This window comes from Furipterus horrens, unplaced genomic scaffold, assembly GCF_987537825.1.
Source record: "Furipterus horrens unplaced genomic scaffold, mFurHor1.1.pri manual_scaffold_10, whole genome shotgun sequence".
Classification (NCBI taxonomy): domain Eukaryota; kingdom Metazoa; phylum Chordata; class Mammalia; order Chiroptera; family Furipteridae; genus Furipterus; species Furipterus horrens.
Genome location: NW_028327180.1, coordinates 85,989,708 through 86,009,792, shown reverse-complemented (window position 1 = coordinate 86,009,792; position 20,085 = coordinate 85,989,708). Strand labels below are relative to the sequence as shown.

At 41.8% G+C, this 20,085-nt stretch overlaps 1 protein-coding gene, 1 long non-coding RNA gene and 1 pseudogene across 4 annotated transcripts; 2 read left to right on the top strand and 1 right to left on the bottom strand.

The window, feature by feature from the left end:
- Positions 1 to 633: 633 nt before the first annotated feature.
- On the bottom strand, positions 634 to 18,447 carry CNOT8 (CCR4-NOT transcription complex subunit 8). Of its 3 annotated transcripts, none has more exons than XM_090288478.1 (7): positions 18,252 to 18,447; positions 9,378 to 9,561; positions 7,961 to 8,154; positions 5,352 to 5,513; positions 4,569 to 4,713; positions 3,681 to 3,791; positions 634 to 2,120 (listed from the first exon to the last, which is right to left on the bottom strand). In XM_090288478.1, exons 2-7 carry the CDS (start codon positions 9,492 to 9,494, stop codon positions 1,971 to 1,973), a joined length of 879 nt encoding a protein of 292 aa, XP_090144604.1. In that variant the 5' UTR covers positions 9,495 to 9,561; positions 18,252 to 18,447; the 3' UTR covers positions 634 to 1,970. The 3 variants fall into 3 exon arrangements, with proteins under 3 accessions (XP_090144604.1, XP_090144605.1, XP_090144606.1); XM_090288479.1 differs by lacking the exon at positions 18,252 to 18,447 and adding an exon at positions 14,442 to 14,510; XM_090288480.1 differs by lacking the exon at positions 9,378 to 9,561 and having other exon boundaries at positions 18,252 to 18,345.
- LOC150000912 (U2 spliceosomal RNA) lies at positions 6,059 to 6,156 on the top strand (annotated as a pseudogene).
- Positions 18,448 to 18,497: 50 nt separating the features above from the next.
- Positions 18,498 to 19,841, top strand: LOC150000910 (uncharacterized). The gene is made up of 2 exons (XR_016513330.1): positions 18,498 to 18,866; positions 18,983 to 19,841. It is a non-coding gene; the product is annotated as an uncharacterized LOC150000910 (long non-coding RNA).
- The last annotated feature ends 244 nt before the right edge of the window (positions 19,842 to 20,085 follow it).

The following is a 20,085-nucleotide window of genomic DNA, read 5'->3' as shown; positions in this document are numbered from 1 at the left end:
AGTAAATGACCAGAGCCCCACTCAACACTGAATTACTCAACATTCCTCCTGACAAGTCAGCAAGTCTGTCCTCAATTGTGGCAAAGATAATTCCTATTTTAATTCAAATCCGGAGACATCTGTGCAGAACTCAGTCACTAGCACACCAAAGTACTTTGGCTGAGAACCACTTGGCTTAGGCTGCTTTGACTGCAAATCTCAGTAATAAATATCCTACATGTGAACATCCCAGTCAAAATCCTAGACCTGCTCCTGTACCTGACTTATAACCCCACATTTTTGTGCCAATAGAAAAGGTTAGAAACTAAGTTCTGAGGGTATCAGAAGTTCAATTTCTATACAAGAATTCCACTAACAAGTTAATTCACCATATATAATGGACTGGCCCCAAAAAATAAGAGTTATAACTGGTTTCCAAGAAGGCCCAATAATCAGCAATGAGTATGAAATGATGATTCCATTTACACAGCTGCTCATTAAGAGCTTCCTTCAAAGTGAAACATTTTGTATGCAAGCCAACTTGCTGGAAATGGAGGCACGAGTTTGGGGACAGACAAAATGCTTCTGTTACTGAGCGCAAACATCCATTTCTAGAGCCAGAAATTCACAACTATAAAAGACCAAACCTTCATGCCAGTGGTTAAAAAGAAATCTTTATTATACAAAATTAAAAACATAAATATATTTACAAGCATCTTAAATACCAGCTTATAATACTTGACATTTTTGAATCGTTTCAAAATTGAGTTTCTATAAGCTTTTAAAATGCAAGATTATTTATTCATCCACTTCAGTGAGTTATCAGTTTTCTTTTCCACCATTGCAAATGGGTTTTTGGTTTTTCAAAATGTCTATACTGTAGTCATTCAAAAGAAAATACAATGTACTTTTTAAATGATTAGTTTAGGGGGGAGGAAAAATCAGTTATGAGCTTTGTACCACAGTTGCGCGATATTACTCCAAGAGAACTCAACCAAATTCCTTACCGCTCTGTTTATATGAACCACTAAAACTTTCTAAAGATTCACATTCCTAGCACTCACATTATTCCATCTCCCTACCTTCTTATCAGGTTTACTGAAAGGAAAAGTAGGGAAAACAGAGGGGCAAGGCGGGAGAATAGAAATGGCCATCTGAAATCACAACATCTTAATAATCCAAAAATCTGATCTTAACTAATTTCCTTCAGAATCAAATCCATGATTTTATTATATGAGAACAAATTATTTCAAATGATGCACATGTGACAGCAAATCTCAGTGTCATAAAGACACTTAAGTGGTTAATTTAATACCCACTCTGGTGTTCCTCATGAATAAAGAGTAGATAGATTCAGCAGAATTTATTTTATGAAGTTTTCATTACCTAGTCTTCAAATTTCAGCACTGAGTGTGTAATTTCCGTATAACAGTATATAAAAAAAAAGACTTAACAAAGTGAGGAAAGCAAATGTCCTCAAGAAGTCTTAGGGGAAAAAAAGAGGAAGAAAGAAAGGAAAAGACTCAACACCTATCACCCACACTTAAGGATACCATTTTGTTCCACTTTTCCTGGAAGCCCTCAGCTCAGCTGAGAATCATAGTGATAAGTCTTCATCCTCAGAGATTAGCAACAAATTTAAAAGAAAAAGAATGACAACAGGTAAGAGTTATATACATTTTACTAGTTTGTTTCTCACTTGTCCTGGATATTTTAAAAGGTGTCAAATGAGCCATGGATGCTGGTGGCAGGAGGCAACTGGAGAAGAGGCCTGGGGATGAGGAATAGGTAAGACTTGTTCACAAATGCAGAGCAAACTCATCTCTTCCAGATCTAAAAGACCTCTTTTGTCTTCCGTAAAACAAAATTGTCTTTCTGCTCAATGCAGAGGGTAAGTAGTTTGCTCACAAGCAGCGTCTCTCTTGGGGAGGAAGGAAAGCACACGGTAAGCACCACTGGGGCCGGGCCCGCTCTGCAGAGCCCCACGGCCGTCACTGCTGCATGTTGTTGATGATCGCCAGGATGCTCATCTTCTCCTGAGCAGAGTCCACGTCCTCATTTTGCTTCTGGGCCACCCCCGTGCCCAGGCCATAGAGTCGCCCACAGTACTTGGCATCATCAATACTGTCCTCAAAAAATAACTGCAGAATGGGACAGAGAACCCGTAGTAAGAGTCATGCCAAGAATCATGTCAAATCTCAATACTATCCCATCAACACCTCCCAGCTTTCTTAGTGCCCTGAAAATCTAGCCAACTAGAAACTAATTCCATAAAGGCACCAAACCTTTTCATGCTCCTTTCTGAACAGACTTCTATTTTTCCAGGAGTTCTTTTACTGCCGGGATCCCTGGGTTGCTGCAGCTGCTGCTGTTTAGGACAAATGTCCCGTTTTGTCCCTCTCTTTTAATACACAGTGCAACAGTTAAGAGCTTGGGCTTTACAGACTGACCACATGACCTTAAGAAAATCACTTCATCTCTCCTTAAGCCACTGTTCCCTATCTATAAAAGAGTAATGTAATAGGCTGTCATGAGTAAGATCATGGGCATTAAGCACTTATAACAGGGTGCTATCTCAACCTTGGCACTACTAGGCAGGATAATTCTTTGATGGGGTGGGGGATAGCTTGTCCAGTGTATTGTAGTATTGTATGAGGTCTAGCAGCATCCTTGGCCAGTAGCACATTGCCGCCCGAACTCCCACAGGATGTGACGACAAAAAATGTCTCCAGACATTGCCAAAAGTATTGTACTTCAGGGGGCAAAATCAGGAAGAATGATGCCTCCAGCTTTGTTCTTTCTCAAGATTGCTCTGTTTGGAGTTTTTTGTGGTTCCATACAAATTGTTTGCTCTATTGCTGTGAAAAAGGCCATTGGAATTCTATAGAGATTGCACTTGAATCTGTAGACTGCTTTGGGTAGTATGGACTATTTTAACAATGTTAATTCCTCTAATCCATGAGCACAGAACAGCTTCCCACTCGCTCGTGGCATCTGCATTTCTTTCATCAATGTCGTACAGTGTTCAGTGTACAGGTCTTTTTGATGCAATTGTAAAGGGGACTGTTTTCTTAATTTCTCTTTCTGGAAGTTCATTATTAGTATACAGAAACACAACAGAATTCTGCACATTGATTTTGTATCCTGCAACTTTACTGTATTAGTTCTAATGGTTTTTTTTGTTGGAGTCCTTAAGGTTTCCATATATAATAACATCGTGTCATCTGGAAACAGTAATAGTTTTAATTCCTCTTTTTTGATCTGCATGCCTTTCAGTTTCTTTCTCTCACCTAAATGCTCTGGCTAGAACTTTGAATACCATGCTGAATAAATGTGGTAAGAGTGGACATCCTTGTCTTGCTCCTGACCTTAGAGGAAAAGCTGTTGAGTATGATGTTAGCTGTGGACTAAGTGGTTGGTCTAGCAAATGTGTTCACATTATAGAAATCAAGAAAAACAAATAATTGCAACAATTAGAGCTGCTAAGAACACCAAATACACTTCTAGACTAGGCGTGCCGAGTGGCCTCCATTTCGGAATGCTTCTTTGCTTCCCAAACGACATTCAATACATTGAATATATTAAAAAAACAAAAAAACAAAATAAAAAAACTGCTTCTGATGTGGTCAACTTCCAACAGAAACTATAAACATTCAACAATCCTCAGCCCACAGAGGGCATACATCTCTCCCTGGCCTTACCTCTTTCATCCTGAAGAACGCCATTCCCGTCAGCAGGGAATCTGAGCCTGCCTGATGCTGCCTTCCGATTCTCTGCAAATCCAACTGGTCCGCAACTTCCTGAAGACCTCCCTGGAGACCGATGAGAGGAAAGCAGAGATAATATCACTGACCCAACACTCCTCTACAGGACTCAACCACACCCATTCCGGAGTTCCTTTTGGTGATGAGAAGTGGGAACAGGCCTTACCCTAGCCCTCCAAATGATACATTGTATTGTATCCCACTTTTCATTCCTTTCTTTATCATTAATTTTGTCAGATTTCTACCCTATAAAGTCTTAACTGCTGTAAAACAAGGTTTAAAAAATGATAAATGCCAATCTAATTCAAGACAGCAAACCTCTTATGTCATTAAGTTCTGAAGCTGTCTGTCCAAGCTGCCCAGACAGGGCGTAGTTTTTATTTGGCAGTCTTAAGGGAAGAGGTCCCTGACTAAATCTTCAGGTACTGCATGTTCTAAAAATTCTTGCGGCGCACGGGTAGAAAATTGCTGGTCTAAGGGGTAAAGAACTCCTCTAGTCTTAGAGTCGGGTACACTACCGACCCCATTCCTGGCAAAATGCATGTATATTGCATGTTACCAACTGTTTCACTTGCTCCGTGGACCTTAAGTGAAGAAAGCCTGTCTTAGGATGAGAGAAGCAGAGGGACTCCCTTCATGCCCAGGTTAAAGACAGTTACCACAAAAATTCCTGTGCCAATCAGCTCTATACACAGCCTGTCTAGCACAATGTTGGCACCTAGCAGGCACTCAAGAATATGTGCTAAACAAATAAAGCAAAATGATAAGTTTGCTTTTTTTGGTTTTTCGTTGCTGTTGTTACTAGTATTAAGAAAAACATTGTACCTTAAGATTTTTGCAACTCTTCATCAGGTATTTCACATCATAAATAGATGGGAAGAAAAGGTTCAGAATATGAAAAAATTCATGTTCCTCTTCTGGCAAACGAGAATCTGTAAGTAACTTTACCATGTAGCCAAAATCATAGCCACTGCAAGGAGAGAAGGAGGTACTAAGGTAAAAAAGAAGTAGTGACTAGGCCCCAGTGTTCAACCACTTTATTTCTCAAAGATTATGTATGATGCTACCTTTCAGTCTTCCAAAGTAGTTTATCCTACCGTAATCTGAACTTTCCATTAAAAAATAACATAGACTAGTATGTAAGATATATAAGAAGACCCAAGGGATGATGAATGTGGGCTTTATTCATCAAAAATTCAGAAGTACTGAAAAGGATAAGTAGCATCTAAAGAGAATCTGGCTTTCAAACACAGGGGAAGCTCCAGGCCAGCCACTTAAAAGGTAAGAAAAAGACAACCAAGTGCTTCGGCCCTCCCCACCCTCATATTTCCACTCAGAATACACCCACTGACAGCACACGATAGAGCCCAATACGGTGTGACAAACCAGCATGACCTCCAAAGTGCGTTTTGAAAAACATAAGTAACAGTTACCATTTCAACTTCATAACTGCTAGTGACCAACAGAAGAGAGCCAGTAAGACTTCAAAAATAACAGAAAAACAATCAGAAATAAATTAAAAAAAAAAAAAAAAAAAGACTTCAAAAGTAACACGAGAATTCAATCCCTTGCTCCCAAATCAAGAGACACACGTTCCCCGGGGCTGACCTGTGAAATGAAAGCCATTTGACGTTGTCGCAGAGAACCACCCCCGACGTCATAAGCAGCTCTGCAAAGTGCAACGTATCAATGCCTTCCTCTTCGTGCTTCTGAAACTGCAGCCCCGAGTTAGCAAGCAGGTCTATGGAGTCCTGGGAGTACATGTCCTCTCTGAAAAAGAAGGGGTTCACTTCTTAGCTGATGGGTGATGTAACACAAGGAGTGAGCATTTGCACCTCTGACATAATATTTCACTGTACAGGTATACCCCTTAATTTAAACAAGGACAATTTAGAATAACACAAAATAACTTATTTTCCACTGGGTTTCACTGCTTTCCTTTCTTTTGCTTTTCACATAAACTTAGGTGAGACAACTAGAAAGAAAACTGCCACAATTTTTTTTCCACTAAATTAAAACTAGAATTATAATCTCTTATTCCACCTCAAATAAACATTATTCTAAACATACAAACCCTGCAATAAAAACATTACATTATTTTACACATTATATTATCATTACGGTATAAATAACTGGCTTTGGCAATGGACTAAAATAATGCAGTTAAAGGAATATCTAGATTATCTGCCAAAATTATTCTTTGAAACTTAAAGAAATCTCCAAAACACATGGACAATAATCAAAAAATTATTCCTGAGCTATCAAATGCTCCTGGTGCCTCGTTAAACAAAGCAGTATTAAAGAACTGGGGCCCAATCGCTTCTCGGCTTTTTGGCTAAGATCAAATGTATTATCTGTTCTTATTGGTTTAAAGAACTGGAGCCCAATAAGAAATACACTAACACCACCTCAAACAATCAGCAAAATCACACTCTCCCCCCAGTTTTCCCCTTAAAAATTGTATCACCTTTAAAAACTTAAAAAAAGAATTGCCATGTGATCCAGCAATCCCATTTCTGGGCATACAACCAAAAGAATTGCAAACAGGGTCTCAAAGGGATATTTGCATATCCATGTACATAGCAGCCCTTGTTTACAGTAGTCAAGAGGTGGAAACAACCCAAATGTCCATCAGATGTATGGATAAACAAAATGTGGTACATACATACAATTCAATTTTAGGAAGGAAATTCTGCTACGGCTACATCATGGATGAACCTTGATGACTTTATAGTAAGTGGAATAAGCCAGTCATAAAACAACAGACACTCTATGATTCCATCTGAACAAAGCAGTTTGGTGATTACCAAGAGCTTGGGGGTGAGGAATAAGGGACTTGTTATTTAATGGGTATAAAGTTTCAGATTGGCAAGATAAAAAATTTCTGGAGGTCTGTTTCACAAGAGTGCACAGACAATAATTTTACTTTTTTAACCACATATTTTTAAAAATTACATCAAAATTGTCCCAATACCAGACAGGCTTCAGTTTCAACTACCTTTGATTAGCACCTACTCTGTACCTTATTTTTATTATGAAAAACAGTAATAACCCTCTTTTACAGATAAGAAAACTGAATTACAAAAGGAGAAATCACTGACCCAAAGTCAACCAGTGAAGAAATAGTATAGCTTCCATTCAAACACTAATCTCTTAACTGGGAAACTGACTTAATTTTAAATAGCCCTATTGAGATATAATCCACATACCAAAAATTCACTTATTTAAAGTATACAATTCAATAGTTTTTTAAAGCACCGATATGCAACCACTGCCATCAATTATAAATTATTTCATTACCTCAAAAAGAAACCCTCTTGCCATTAATGAAATCCCTCCCCATTATCCCATAAACTTCCTACCCCCTGCTCTAAAAACCACGGACCTATTTAATGTCTCTGTAGATGTGTCTATTTTGGACAGCTCAAATAAACAATCATATATGGGGCCTTTTGTAACTGGCTTCTTTCCCTTAGCATGTTATCAAAGTTCATCCGTGTACAGCATATATCAGTACTTCATTTCTTTTTACTGCTCTGTAACATACAATTCCATGGATATACTGTTTATCTATTTGTCGGTTCACAGATATTTGGGTTGCTTCAACTTTTCAGTCTTTATGAATACTGCTGCTATAAATGTTCGCATACAAGTTTTTGCATGGATGTTTATTTTCATCTCTCTTGGACATATGTCTGAGTGAATTTGCTGGGTCATATGGTACCTCCACGTTTAACCCGTTGAGGAACAGTCAAACTGTTTTCCAGGAGATTGTATCATTTTACATTTCCAGTAACAGTGGATGAGTATTCTAATTTCTCCACATCCTCATGAACATTTGTTATTGTCTTTTTTATTATAGCCACCTAGCAGGTGTGAAGTGGTATCTCAGTGTGGTTTTTGGATTGCATTTCTCTAGTGACATGATTGTGAGCATCTTTTCATTGGCTTACTGGCCATTTGCATAACTTCTTTGGAAAAATGTCTATTCAGATCTTTTGCCCATTTTTAATTGGATTATTTGTCTTTTTATTGTTGGCTTGTAATGCTTTAATACGAACTTTACTTTCTCAGATTCTCTATTGCATCCTCTGCTCCGACAAACCCTTACCTGGGTTCAGCAGAAACAAAACTTAAAATTAATAAATTTACTTAGACATCAGTCTACACAAATGTAGCAGATCTAAGAATAACACTCAGAAGTGTCTGACACTTACGTAAGGTTGAATTTGAAGTTGAACTGCCAAGTGTTGATCCCAGAAGGATATTCTCCCTTCTCATTCGTGAACGTAAGGCCCAGTTGGATAATTTTTAAAAGGTCAACATTGCACCGTAAAAGCTGATACTGGTAATCTATGGAACTACGAAATTCACCAATTGGTCGTACCACAACACCTGGAAATTCTGTGTCCTGGAAAAGTGAAAAAAATCTCTCATCATTAGGTTTCACAAAATACTGGATGCTGAATTGTTGATTCGTAAACAAAATTTTTACCTCAATTTATAAAAGTTAGGTGACAAGCCCCAAGGCTGGACAGAAAAATCTAAAAATACTGATCTTGCTGACATCTACAGAAGCACTAAAATCAGGAAACTTTGCACAGCAAGTAGCAGAGCCTACGTAAGATATGAATAGAAGTAGGTGACTAACAATAGGCAGGTATACAGGCAATTAAGAATATTCTAGTCCTGGTAGGTGTGGCTCAGTTGGTCGGGCATCGTCCCGCAAACCCAAAGGTCCCTGGGTTGATTCCCTGTCAGGGCACATGCCTGGACTGTGGGTACGGTCCCCAGTCGGGACACATACGAGAGGCAACTGATCAATGTTTCTCTCTCACACTGATGATTCTCTCCCTCTCTTTCTCCTTCCCTTCCCCCTCTCTAGAATCAATAAAAGAAAAAAATTTCTTAATATTCTAGGTTGAGGACAATAGACGAATAAAAATAAAAAAATAGGGAAGTGAAAATGCCATTCAGAAAAATACAATAAAGAACCACGTTTAGTTTGAGTAAAAAGAACAAGATCATAGAGAATGCTAAATGCCAGCCTAAAGAATAATTCTATAATCTCTACACCAAGAGTCAAACTCCAACAGCTCATGTAAAGAAATAAAGGAAACTGGGTATGAAAACGGTTACAAGTAATGGGGGCTGAAGCAAACTAGAGTACGTGCCTCCCCTAAGAGGCCCTTGATATCACCATGATACACAGCCACTCAACGTCAGGCAGAAATGTGGACCCCATATTGCCACATCTTCCAATTTTTCCAGAGATGGCAAAAATTTGGAATTTAAGTAAGGTCTCTTGAGTTTTAAACACTGGCAACTAATTTTTTTAAATTGTTTTAAATACTATACACATTTACCATATCTAAGGGATAGATGTGCCCTGTTGCTGACATACTTCTGCTTTAGACTTTCAAACACAGAGTAACATTACAAAATATCTAAGACACTTGAGGTTACATCCTTCTCGGACATATTGGCTACCTTGATGTTTCATAAAAGGAATATAACCTTCCATCATGTTTAATTTACCACCACTTTAGTGTATTTATTTCAAAATCTCCTATTAAATATTCCCTAAATCCATCCCCGAAGGTGGGTCAAACAGAGTAGAGTAGAACCCTTTACCATCGCAATATAACTGTAACTGAGCACAATTTCTCGGATCTTCCTCATCTCTTCTTCTAGATTGCTGGCCCAGACTTCACAGATAACCTGGCTGTTCTCCACAAGTGCTGCAGGCATCCTGAAGAAACTTCAGAAGTCACTTTCAGCTGACTATGACAGAGGGCAAGCCAACGGTTGATCCGATCTAGATTCAAAAACACATTTCGCAATCACACAGTTATGTCAATAAAACAAAGGCATTAAAACAATATTTTATCATCACTTCACCAATTTAAGCTAAGATATTAAGACTATTACAGTATTTATTCTCCACACACACACACTCACATTTCTTTAACCTAAAGAAACTGAAATTAAGAAACTGGGAGAAACTTTTGTCCAAGCTTCCCTTTAGCACAGAAGTAAAATCACTACCCTAACCAGTTTTGAGCCCTCTCCAGAACACCTAGGGACTAAGAGTCCCCTGTGACCACACATATGCCCTTATCTATAACTTTCCCAGCACTTGGCTCAGAAACCAAACCGTGGAAACATTCCTAAAGGAATAAAACTTTAGCCAGTTTAAATGTACCTGGGACCTCTGAAAGCCTGCAGGAATGTGGACCTAAACTCTCACACTTAAAAGTCTTTACACCTATATGATGGATATGGATATGGTACTCCCCCCCTCCATCCTCCAAAAGAGAAATTCTTTTTCCCTACAATTCAGAAGTCAAATAGTAGAGGCAATTGAGGAACTTAATATGGAGCCTCCTTAGATTTGTGCAAATAGGGATTTAAGTGGTAAAACACTTGTTAAATTCAACCTTAACAACCACAAGAAATATCTGAATTTGAGTTATTAACGTCTACTTTTAAACACATAATACTGTAAAGAAACCAAGCAGCAATTCGACAATCAAGATACCGAAGACAGCTGGCTGCAAATCAGCAGGGACGAGTTGGTGGAAGAAACTGCAGGAGCCCCATGCAGATCCTCTTAAAGAACCCACACATGGACTCACATACTCAGACTCACTCCCTCTGAGCTCCAGCACCCGGTAGCAGCTTGAAGGGCACCAGTGGCATACAGGGAGGAACCGAAATGTCTGGATCAAGGCAGCAGAGGCCACTGTCCCTTTTCTAAACCCTCCCTCAACAGAGCCAGCAAGCTGGTTCCATATCTGAGACTCCATCAACCAGGTTAACTGTTTGACCCACCCTGGAAATCCCCCACAGACTCTGCCCCACCCAACTTACGGGCCCTCCCAAGCTGCTTTTCCATATGAATGGCTGGTCTGAGCAAGGACATAACAATGCTCAAGGAGCTTAGGGAGGAGCTCGACCTGCATAAAAAAAGATCAGATCAGAAACAAAGGATACACTAATTGAAATAAAGAACAATTTACAGGGAAACATCAGTAGAGTGAATGAAGCTGAAAATCAAATCAATGATTTGGAACACAAGGAAGCAAAAAACAACCAATCAGAACAGCAAGAAGAAAAAAGAATCCAAAAAATTAGGTTAGTATAAGCAGCCTCTGGGACAACTTCAAGCCTTCCAACATTTGCATCATAGAGGTGCCAGAAGGAGAAGAGAATGAGCAAGAAATTGGAAATCTATCTGAAAAAATAGTGAAAGAAAACTTCCCTAATTTGGCAAAGGAAATAGACATACAAGTCCAAGAAGCACAGAATCCCAAACAAGATGGATGCAAAGAGGCCCACTCCAAGACACATCATAATTAAAATGCCAAAGGTTAAAGATAAAGAGAGAATCTTAAAAGCAGCAAGAGAAAAGTAGTTAGTTATCTACAGAGGAGGTCCCATAAGACTGTCATCTGATTTCTCAAAAGAAATTCTGCAAGCTATAGGAATTGGCAAGAAATAGCCAAAGTGATGAAAAGCAGGGATCTACAGCCAAGATTGCTCCACCCAGCACAGCTATCATTTAGAATCAAAGGGCAGATAAAGAGCTTCCCAGACAAGAACTAAAGGAGCTCATTATCACAAAACAATTATTATAAGGAATGTTAAAGGGACTTATTTAAGAAAAAGAAGAAAATGTAAAGTATGGAAATGCAAAAAAAAAAAAAAAAAAGAATAAGATCAAAACTATGAACAATAATATAGCAAAAATACATATCTATCAATAACTGATGTCAAAAACAAACTAAGCAAACAAGAATAGAGACAGAATCATGGATATGAAGAGCATCTGGTGGTTGCCAGATGGGAGAGGTGTGTGGGGGGATGGGTGAAGAGGTGAGGGGACTAAGAAGTACAAACAGGTAGGTACAGAGTAGCCATGGGGATGTAAAGTACTGGATAGGAAATGGAGCAGCCAGAGAACTTATAAGCATGACCCATGGACAAACAATGGTGGGGGGATTGCCTGAGGGGTTGTGGGGTGCTGGGTAGAGGGGGGCAAAGGGGGGGGGGAATCAGGAAATCTATAACAGTATATGCAATAAAATATAATTTTTAAAAGATATGTAAGTGCAGGTATAAACAGTCCAATCAAAAACATAATGACTGCCCTGACTGGTGTGGCTCAGAGGGTTGGCAGTCATACCGCAAACCAAAATGCCACCAAGTTCGATTCCCGGTCAGGCTCGTGCCTGGGTTACAAGTTCAATCTCCAGGTTGGGGCATGTGCAAGAGCCAACTAATCAATGTTTCTCTCCCTCTCTTTCTCCCTCCCTTCCCCTCTCTTTAAAAATAAATAAATAAAATCTTTTTTTTAAAATGACTTATGGTATATACTCTGATAGAAAATTATGGAGGGAACAGTATTCCCCAAAATAAAAACTCAACATGGTTTAGCCTCAGAGTAACGCTGTTATTTTAGCAAACTCAACATTAGATGCTTAGTTATAAATAGCCTAAAAGGAAGTTACCATAAGGGCATTTACTTAAAGGCAACCCCACCACATGGATTCTCAACACAACGTGAGAGTGGGCGCCAGTGCACATACTCAGGAAAGTTCCTATAAACAGTAAAAGGAGCGTGACTGTCTTCAAAAGGACAGAGCAAGGAAAATCTTTGCTTTCTACTTTTCAATAAGAACTTGGAAAACAAAACTGGCATTCCCAGGTGTCATTATTTCTCTGAGGAACTTTTTTTTCTTTTTTTTATTGTTGGGACTAATTTAAGTTTCGATCCTCTTTGTAAGTGTCCTAGTCAGAATTAGATTCTTGTGGATGTTACTTGGGTTAAAAAATTCTGTTTATCCATGGCTAGTCTCTCAGTTTGTAGAGAACAGCAATGCTATTTCAGCATTGTGTACTTTTTCTTATTGACTAGTAGGAGCATTTAGTTTTTAAAGCAGTCTGACCATGAATTAATTGGAAGAGGAGGAAAGAACTATTTCTTCTTTAAAACAGAGGCAAAGAGGGGGCTGCATTCATGATACAGATGAAATACACAAGGCAATGTAGGACTTCATAAAACTTCCTAAAAATTGAATTAGTCCCGTTATTAGGTAGAAAATTTCCTCCTGTGACTTGCCTTTTTTTTTACTCTTAAAATTGGCCATGGGCTTACTAATAATTTCTACTGATCAAAGAGCAGCAAACAAGCCATGCATTGTTCTAACTGTTCTAGTGTTAAAAAACGACTGTGATGGTAACTTGGGGACAGTGGTCTCTTCAGTGTGGTTCTGAGACTGATGATTCTCATCTTGCTTGTCTGTGTTGACTTAAGCCCACCAGGAGGTCGGTATTAAAGTAAAATATTTCTTTTTGTTAGCTAGATGAGATGTGGGTGTAGTCTGATTCTTCTAAATCAAGGAGAATGCCTAGTTGAATGCTAAAAGGATCCTTAGTTTGGTTCCCTAATTGAAAGCCCTAATTAACCTCTGATAAGAGCTCTCTCTGTTGATGTTTTCGCACCATCCCCTCTTTGTTAAGAGATCTTTTATCAGCTAAACAAACAAATGTAAACAATGACTAGAATTTTATATTACATGTGCCCAAGATCCAACTGTTGACGGCAAAATGGTACCCGGTGTTAGACAGATGGAGTCAGATCAGACCTTGGTCCAGCAACCTCGGCCCTTGAGTTCTTGGCTAAGAAAGAATTCAGAGCCAAGACTCAAATACAAGGAAAAGTTTACTTAGAAAGTCACAGGAGTAGAATAAGTGAGCTGTGGAAGTGGGTTCAGGAAACTAGTTTCAGAGGCAAAAGAAGGCCCTTGGACTTTATGAGAGCGAGGTTGCAGGAGGGGACGCAGGAAAGGCACAGGTGTGCTTCACGGAGAGAGCAGCTTCTCTGAGAAACTTCTAAGATATCAATCTGTTGTTTTGCTGGCAGCCTTTTAAGATTCCATTTATTTACGGTACTCTACACTTCAACATGTTTCTCTGAAATCATAGCAGACTTCCCATTATTACTCTGAAATTTAATTAGACTGGTATCTACCTAACAAATATACATGGGCACTCCTTAAAGGTAGAATCCATTCTTCTTTTCATTCTGTACACAATGGGCATGAATAAAAGGCTTGCAAATGAACAAATAAAGAACATCAGAAAAGGGCATAACTTCAGACAGAGTGTGAACTTTAATATCTGACCATAATTAAGAAAATGTCGGGACTCAGAATTTTATGTTCTAAACCTCACTTAAACCAGCAAAAGGGCCTTAAACCATGCTATGTCCATTGATGTTAGGTTAGTACCACTTAGCTTCCTTATTTCTCTAACTGAAACAATGCACTTCCTTTTTGGTGTCATTTCAAACACAACCATAAATAACTTTAGGGGAAGTATCTCCTAGAGATGTTTCCATAAAAGCAAAAGCAACAAAAGGGACCCAAGCAAAAAAAAAAATCCCTTTGGCCTCCAAGCAGCAAAGAACAGGCTTAAAAGGGGGACAATTAGGTATTTACATTAAACCTCTAGAACCAGGTTCCCCAGCTAAGACAATCTCACAGTCTGGTCAAAGACAGTATGAACAATCATAATGGACAATTACTACAGTCTATTAAAACTTCCCAGATAGGCCCTGGCCAGTGTTGACTTGGCTGGAGCATCATCTTGTAACCAAAAGGTTCGCTTCTCAGCCAGGGCACATGCACATACCTAGGTTGCCGGTTCAATTCCCAGTTGGGAGTGTTTATGAGAGACAACTGGTCGATGCTTCTCTCTCTCTCTCTCTCTCTCTCTCTCTTGCTCTCTCTCTCTCGCTCTCTCTCTCTCTCTCTTGCTCTCTCTCTCTCGCTCTCTCTCTCTCTCTCTTGCTCTCTCTCTCTCGCTCTCTCTCTCTCATCAATGTCTCCCTCTCCCTTCCTCTCTACAAGCAATAAAAAATGTCTTCAGGTCATGATTAAAAAAAAATTTTTAACTTCTCAGGTTTAAATCCATGAGTGCATAATGAACTAAAAAAAAAAAAAGCTAAATTGGTCACCACTGGGGAATGCTAGTGAATCGACTTAGTATTTTTAAATTGTATCTTGTCTTTCTTATATTAACTGTCGTCGGCGGCGGCGGCAGCCGTCCCTCTCGAGAGACGATGACGTAGCTTCTTGAGAGTCTATCTGCACCGGCGAGAATGGCTGTGCAGTCCGACTCGGGAGTGACAATCCCTGCCGCACTTGTTACAGGTGAAGGCAGATGGCTGTTGCATTTCTTCTCCATGCTCCTCCAATATTAACTGTACTTCGAAGTAATCAAATAACTGAGGATTTATCTTCAGAAGTTATACAACTAGCAAATGAATATGAAATGACAGAATATCACCATTTTGCCCTGACTGGTGTGGCTCAGTGGGCTGGACATCATCCCAGAAAGGGAGAGGTCACCAGATTGGTTCCTGGTCAGGGCACATGCCTGGGTTGTGGGTTCAGGTCATGGTTGGGCATGTATGAGAGGCAACTGATGGATGTCTCCCTCGCTCATTGATGCTTCTCCTCCTCTCTTTCTCCCCTCCTTCACCTCTCTCTAAAATCAATAAATAAAATCTTTAAAATATATAACTATTTTGTGATTTCTAATGAATAATCATAATGGAATTTGTATGGAATAAGCAGAAAAGGCAAACCTATCAAGACAGAACATAGATCACAGCATTGGGATGGGGACAGGAATGGGGACTGGAACGGGGATTAATGAAAAATGGGCATAAGGATCTTATTGAGGTGATGGAAATGTTCCCAACCTCAATTACAATAATTGAAAAATTCATTTAGAAGCACTGTCTACAATAGGCAAGTTTTATAATATGCAAATTATACCTCAATAAAGCTGTTACAATAATCAAAATGGCTGTTATCACAAAAAGAGACAACTGGGGCCACTTGATAAAAATAGCCACGAGCCACGTAAGAGATACATTATGAGAAGCACAAACGCATCATTAGGCAATTTCACAGTTGTGCGAACATCGTGGAGTTCACTTACACAAACCCAGATGGCACACTTTACATCTGGCTACACAGTGTATAGCCCATTGTTCCCAGGCTACGAACTTGTGCAATATCGAACGGTACAAAACAACACAAGATTAAATCCAGTACAAGAAAAATGACGCTATCAAAAGATTCTACAAGCACCAGATGTATGAGGCTGCTGCAGATGTGACAGCATACTATTTTAGAGCAAAACTGTTTTTTTTAAAGGTTTTCTTTCTTTTTAGAGGGGAAGGCAGGGAGAGAGGGAGAGAAACATCAACGTTCGGCTTTTCTGGTTTTAAAACTAAGTATATAAGAAAACATTAACATCACATTGTCCTTGTAGAGGGCTGAACAAAGGGTCATGGGTTCGATTCCCAGTCAGGGCACATGCCTGGGTTGCGGGGCCAGGTCCCAGGTTGCGGGAGCATGAGAGGCAACCACACATCGATGTTTCTCTCCCTCTCTTTCTTGCTCTCCTCCCCTCTCTCTAAAAAGAAAGAAACAAAATAAGATAAAACAAAACGAGTCTTTATCGTTTAGATAATGCAAAATAGGTGACTGATAAGCAATGTGGGGTTTTGCTTCAAAATAAGTGGAGAAAACTCACAACTTTATACAATGCTGTCTTCCTCTACACTTTACAGATAAAACTGAAATTCAGAGACATTAATTTAAAAAGGTAGCATTGTGACTTCCATTTCCAAGAGAATGCTTTTTTAAAAAGCTAAAATGTTTTTTAAAAACTTTAAAAAGACATATCTGACAAATGGGGAACACAAAAGCAAACTACTAGCAAAAACATGCAAGACATTCTTGCACCGAACTCTTCTCTAGGAAACTGTTAGGAAATACACAACAGCTTGCAGGCCCGTAAACGCAGTGCTGCTCAAAAATTGAAGAGGAATCATATTATGCATATTTACCTTAGCATTAATTACTGGATATGCTAGTTAAAAAGTGAGATAATAATAACAATTACTGCCAGCAATTCTGCCTGCCACTTTCCACTCAATGAGCACACGCTCCAGAATGAGCCTAGGATGGGAATCGCAAACACACTGTTCCCCCTGGCGAGCCTTCCTCTTTTTAAGTCGCTCAGTGCGTGCACCTCAGAGTCCCTCGCAGTGCAGAATGACCATGCCTTCAAATACGTGCACTGGTGCAACATCTTCCCTAAAGGTACCCTAAGTACTTCATCGAGTTCACAACGAAAGACACAGTAAGAAGTTTCAAAGCTGAAGGAAAAAGTGAGCCTGCTGGACGTACTGAGAAACAGGCCTGCCCTCTCCAAGGCAGCAACTTCCGAGGCAATGTTTAAGGATGACTTGATCGCATGCATGCTTGCCTCACAGGCCGACTTTAAAACGACTCCACATGAGCTGCTCCACTCCATATGAAAGAACAAGACAAATGCTAATTGGTACCTGTTGTTTCCCAGCACCAGACTGTGCAAGAATGAAACGCCCCCCTCTCCCCCTCACACACACACGCCCCAGGAATTACTGAGGTCCCTGCCATGTGCTGGTGTCTAGAGAAATCCGTTCAGATCCTTCCTGACGACCTCTAGAGTGAAACACCTCTAAAACAAAGCTCCTTGTTTACCCAGGAAATCTCGAATAAAAGAGCAACTGATGATCCAGCCACCTGAGCAAGCCTGGGAAGAATGTTCGGCTTTTCTGGTTTAAAAACTAAGTATATGAGCAACCGTAAGCATCACATCCTCCTTGTGAACAAAGGCTTTGCAGCGCGTGCATAAGATGGAAAAGGACGCAGAGCCGCGTCAGAAGAAACGGCAACAACTTGGAAGAGGGTCCTCTCTAGACACGACCCCGGGCGGCAGCCGCCGCCCCGTCTTCCCGGTCCCCCAAAACACAGCGTCGGAAGGCACTACCCTGGACGGAACCGCAGTAAAACCACCCACCAGGCCCAGGCCTGTGAGTCGGCTCCTCCAGAGCAACAGCCCCGGGTCACAAAGCCGCAGAACAGCAGCGGAAAGTTGCGAGGCTACAAGAACCAAGAAGGGTTCCAAACTCACGTCGCCCCTCTCTCCGCGTTCTGGATTGCCCACGCACTTCCCTCTTCCCTCCCCCACCCCCACCTTTTGTGCAAAACAATGAAAATTGTTTGCGGGCCAGAGAGAGCTAAGTTCGAAGCCAAACCGGAGACTAGCTGTGGGGCTTTGTGTAAATTACTTAACTTCTCTCGTGCTTCAGTTTCCCTAACGTGTACAATGGGTTTAATAATAGTATACACCTCGGAAGACTGCAGCAGACGTTAAACAGAATGAAGCATTTCTAAGGGGTTTTGCAAAGTCTTGGCACACATCACCAGAACATCATTACCCTGTGGCAGTGGCTGTTGTATTACCACTTCTGCGGGCCTTTCTCGTCTCACACACCCGGGTTCTCAACACGCCCCATTCTCCTTCCTCCCACAGGCCCGGATGGCCTCCCAAACTCTCCCGTCTCACGCCCCTCCCGGTAAGCGTGCGCCCGCTTACCCTGACAGACAAGGCCCGCGACAGCTGGCGGGCTGGCGGGCTGACTCCGCGGCACAGGAGCTGCGGCCCCTGACCCGGCGCTCTCTTCCCTCTGCCCCGGATCAGCTCCTAGGATCGAGCGGGCCAGTGAGATGAGCGCCCTCGTACCCAGAGCGGCCTTACGCACCACTCTACCCACTCGATTCGCCCAACTCGCCTGCTCCTTTTGCGTCACTTCCGACGCGCGCGCGCCTGATCAAACCTACTCCTCCCCTTCTGCGCGCCCCTGCGACTTCATGCGTGTTCGCCCAACCGGTTAACTCGCGGGAGGAAGCGCGCAGGCGCAAAATTAGGAGGGCGCAGCGAAAATGGCGAGGCGGGGATAGACTCAGAGCACGCATGCGGAACACGGCCCGCCCTAGGAGTTCGCGAGTTAGTCGCGCTCACTCAATTTAATCTAGATCCCTACTCCTCCATTTTGGTTCTCCGCCCGTGCGCCCAGAGGGGGGGCGTGGTCTGTAATCAGCCCCTCCTTGGTGGGCGTGGCCTGTGTGGACCAGAAGACTTGGCCGGTCAGGCCAAATTCCAAATGACAACGCTTTCTCCCCCCTGCTTTGAAGGGTCTTCAAATCTGTGGTAGAAGCGGGCTTGGGGGAAGGAGGGTGGGGCGTGATCCTGACGCTTCACTCTGTACTAATGTGCCCCGCTCGACCCGTCACTTACAAAGCATCTACCTCACGGCTTTCTTCCAGGCAAACAGTTACAGGTGGAGGGACAGCACCCCCCAAACCGAGTGTGTGGTTGACGTCCGCCAAGGCCCACCTCCCTCCTCCCGGCCTATAGAAGCCCGGCGAGCAACGTTACCATAGCAACGGGCCCACCGGGACCTGCTTGAGTAACCTGAAGGGCGCGGGCTCCCCTGGGGGAATCTCCGGGCTACCGCAGGTGTCGCCCGGCCTTCCGGGAAGCTCCGAGACCTGACGGACGCTAAGCAGGCTCGACAGATTTTCAATGAGAGAACAACGGGGCCCAGTCCTACCCTAGGAGGACTCTAAGGCCCCCCACCCTCCTTAATTCCCTGAAATCCTGTTTGGAAAGAAAGCTCTTTGCCAACGCCTGTCCTCGGCATCCTTTAACCAGGCTGGTCGGCAGTGCGAAAGAAGACAAAAGCCCTGAGTTCCTGCACGCGGCTACCGATTCCCGGTCCTGGAGAGATGTGGACGGCCCAAAGCACGATGCTGCTCCTAGAGGATCTCACCCCAAGTTACTGGGCCTTCCTACTTTTAAGCATTTCCCTCTAAGGGGAATCTCCAAAATCCTACTCCCATTTCCAAGGCTGGATGCTGAGCTGGCCTTAAGCAGCAGTTTCAAACTGGATTCCCAAAATCTATTCTCCAGGGGGCGACCCCCCCCAACCCTGGCCCCCAGGATTCAGCATCAAAAGGACTTTCTGAACTCCTTTCCCCTACAAATGAGGGTCTCTCTCCTTATCTGTAACGCTGAGATGTAAGTATCTCACAAGGTGGTTGCATTAATAAATGGAAACAGCTACCCCCCACCGAGGAAACCATGTTATGTGTATTCAATAAATAATTGTTTCTGGCGGTCTCAGTTTGTGACCCCTGAGATGTCCACACTTTGTTAGCGCTCCGCGGCAGACTTCCACTGTCTCCGCTGTCCTTCCGTTAAGCAATACGGTGATGGAGGAGGCAGGCAAGACACTCCCCCTTGTCCTGTGGGTTTCTCATATCCTTTCGCCCACTTACAATTAGGTCCAGAAGAGGACAGCCCTATCAGGAGCTAGTCACATGAAGAACAGCGTTCACGATCCTTTCTTGGGATTTCTTTTTCCCGC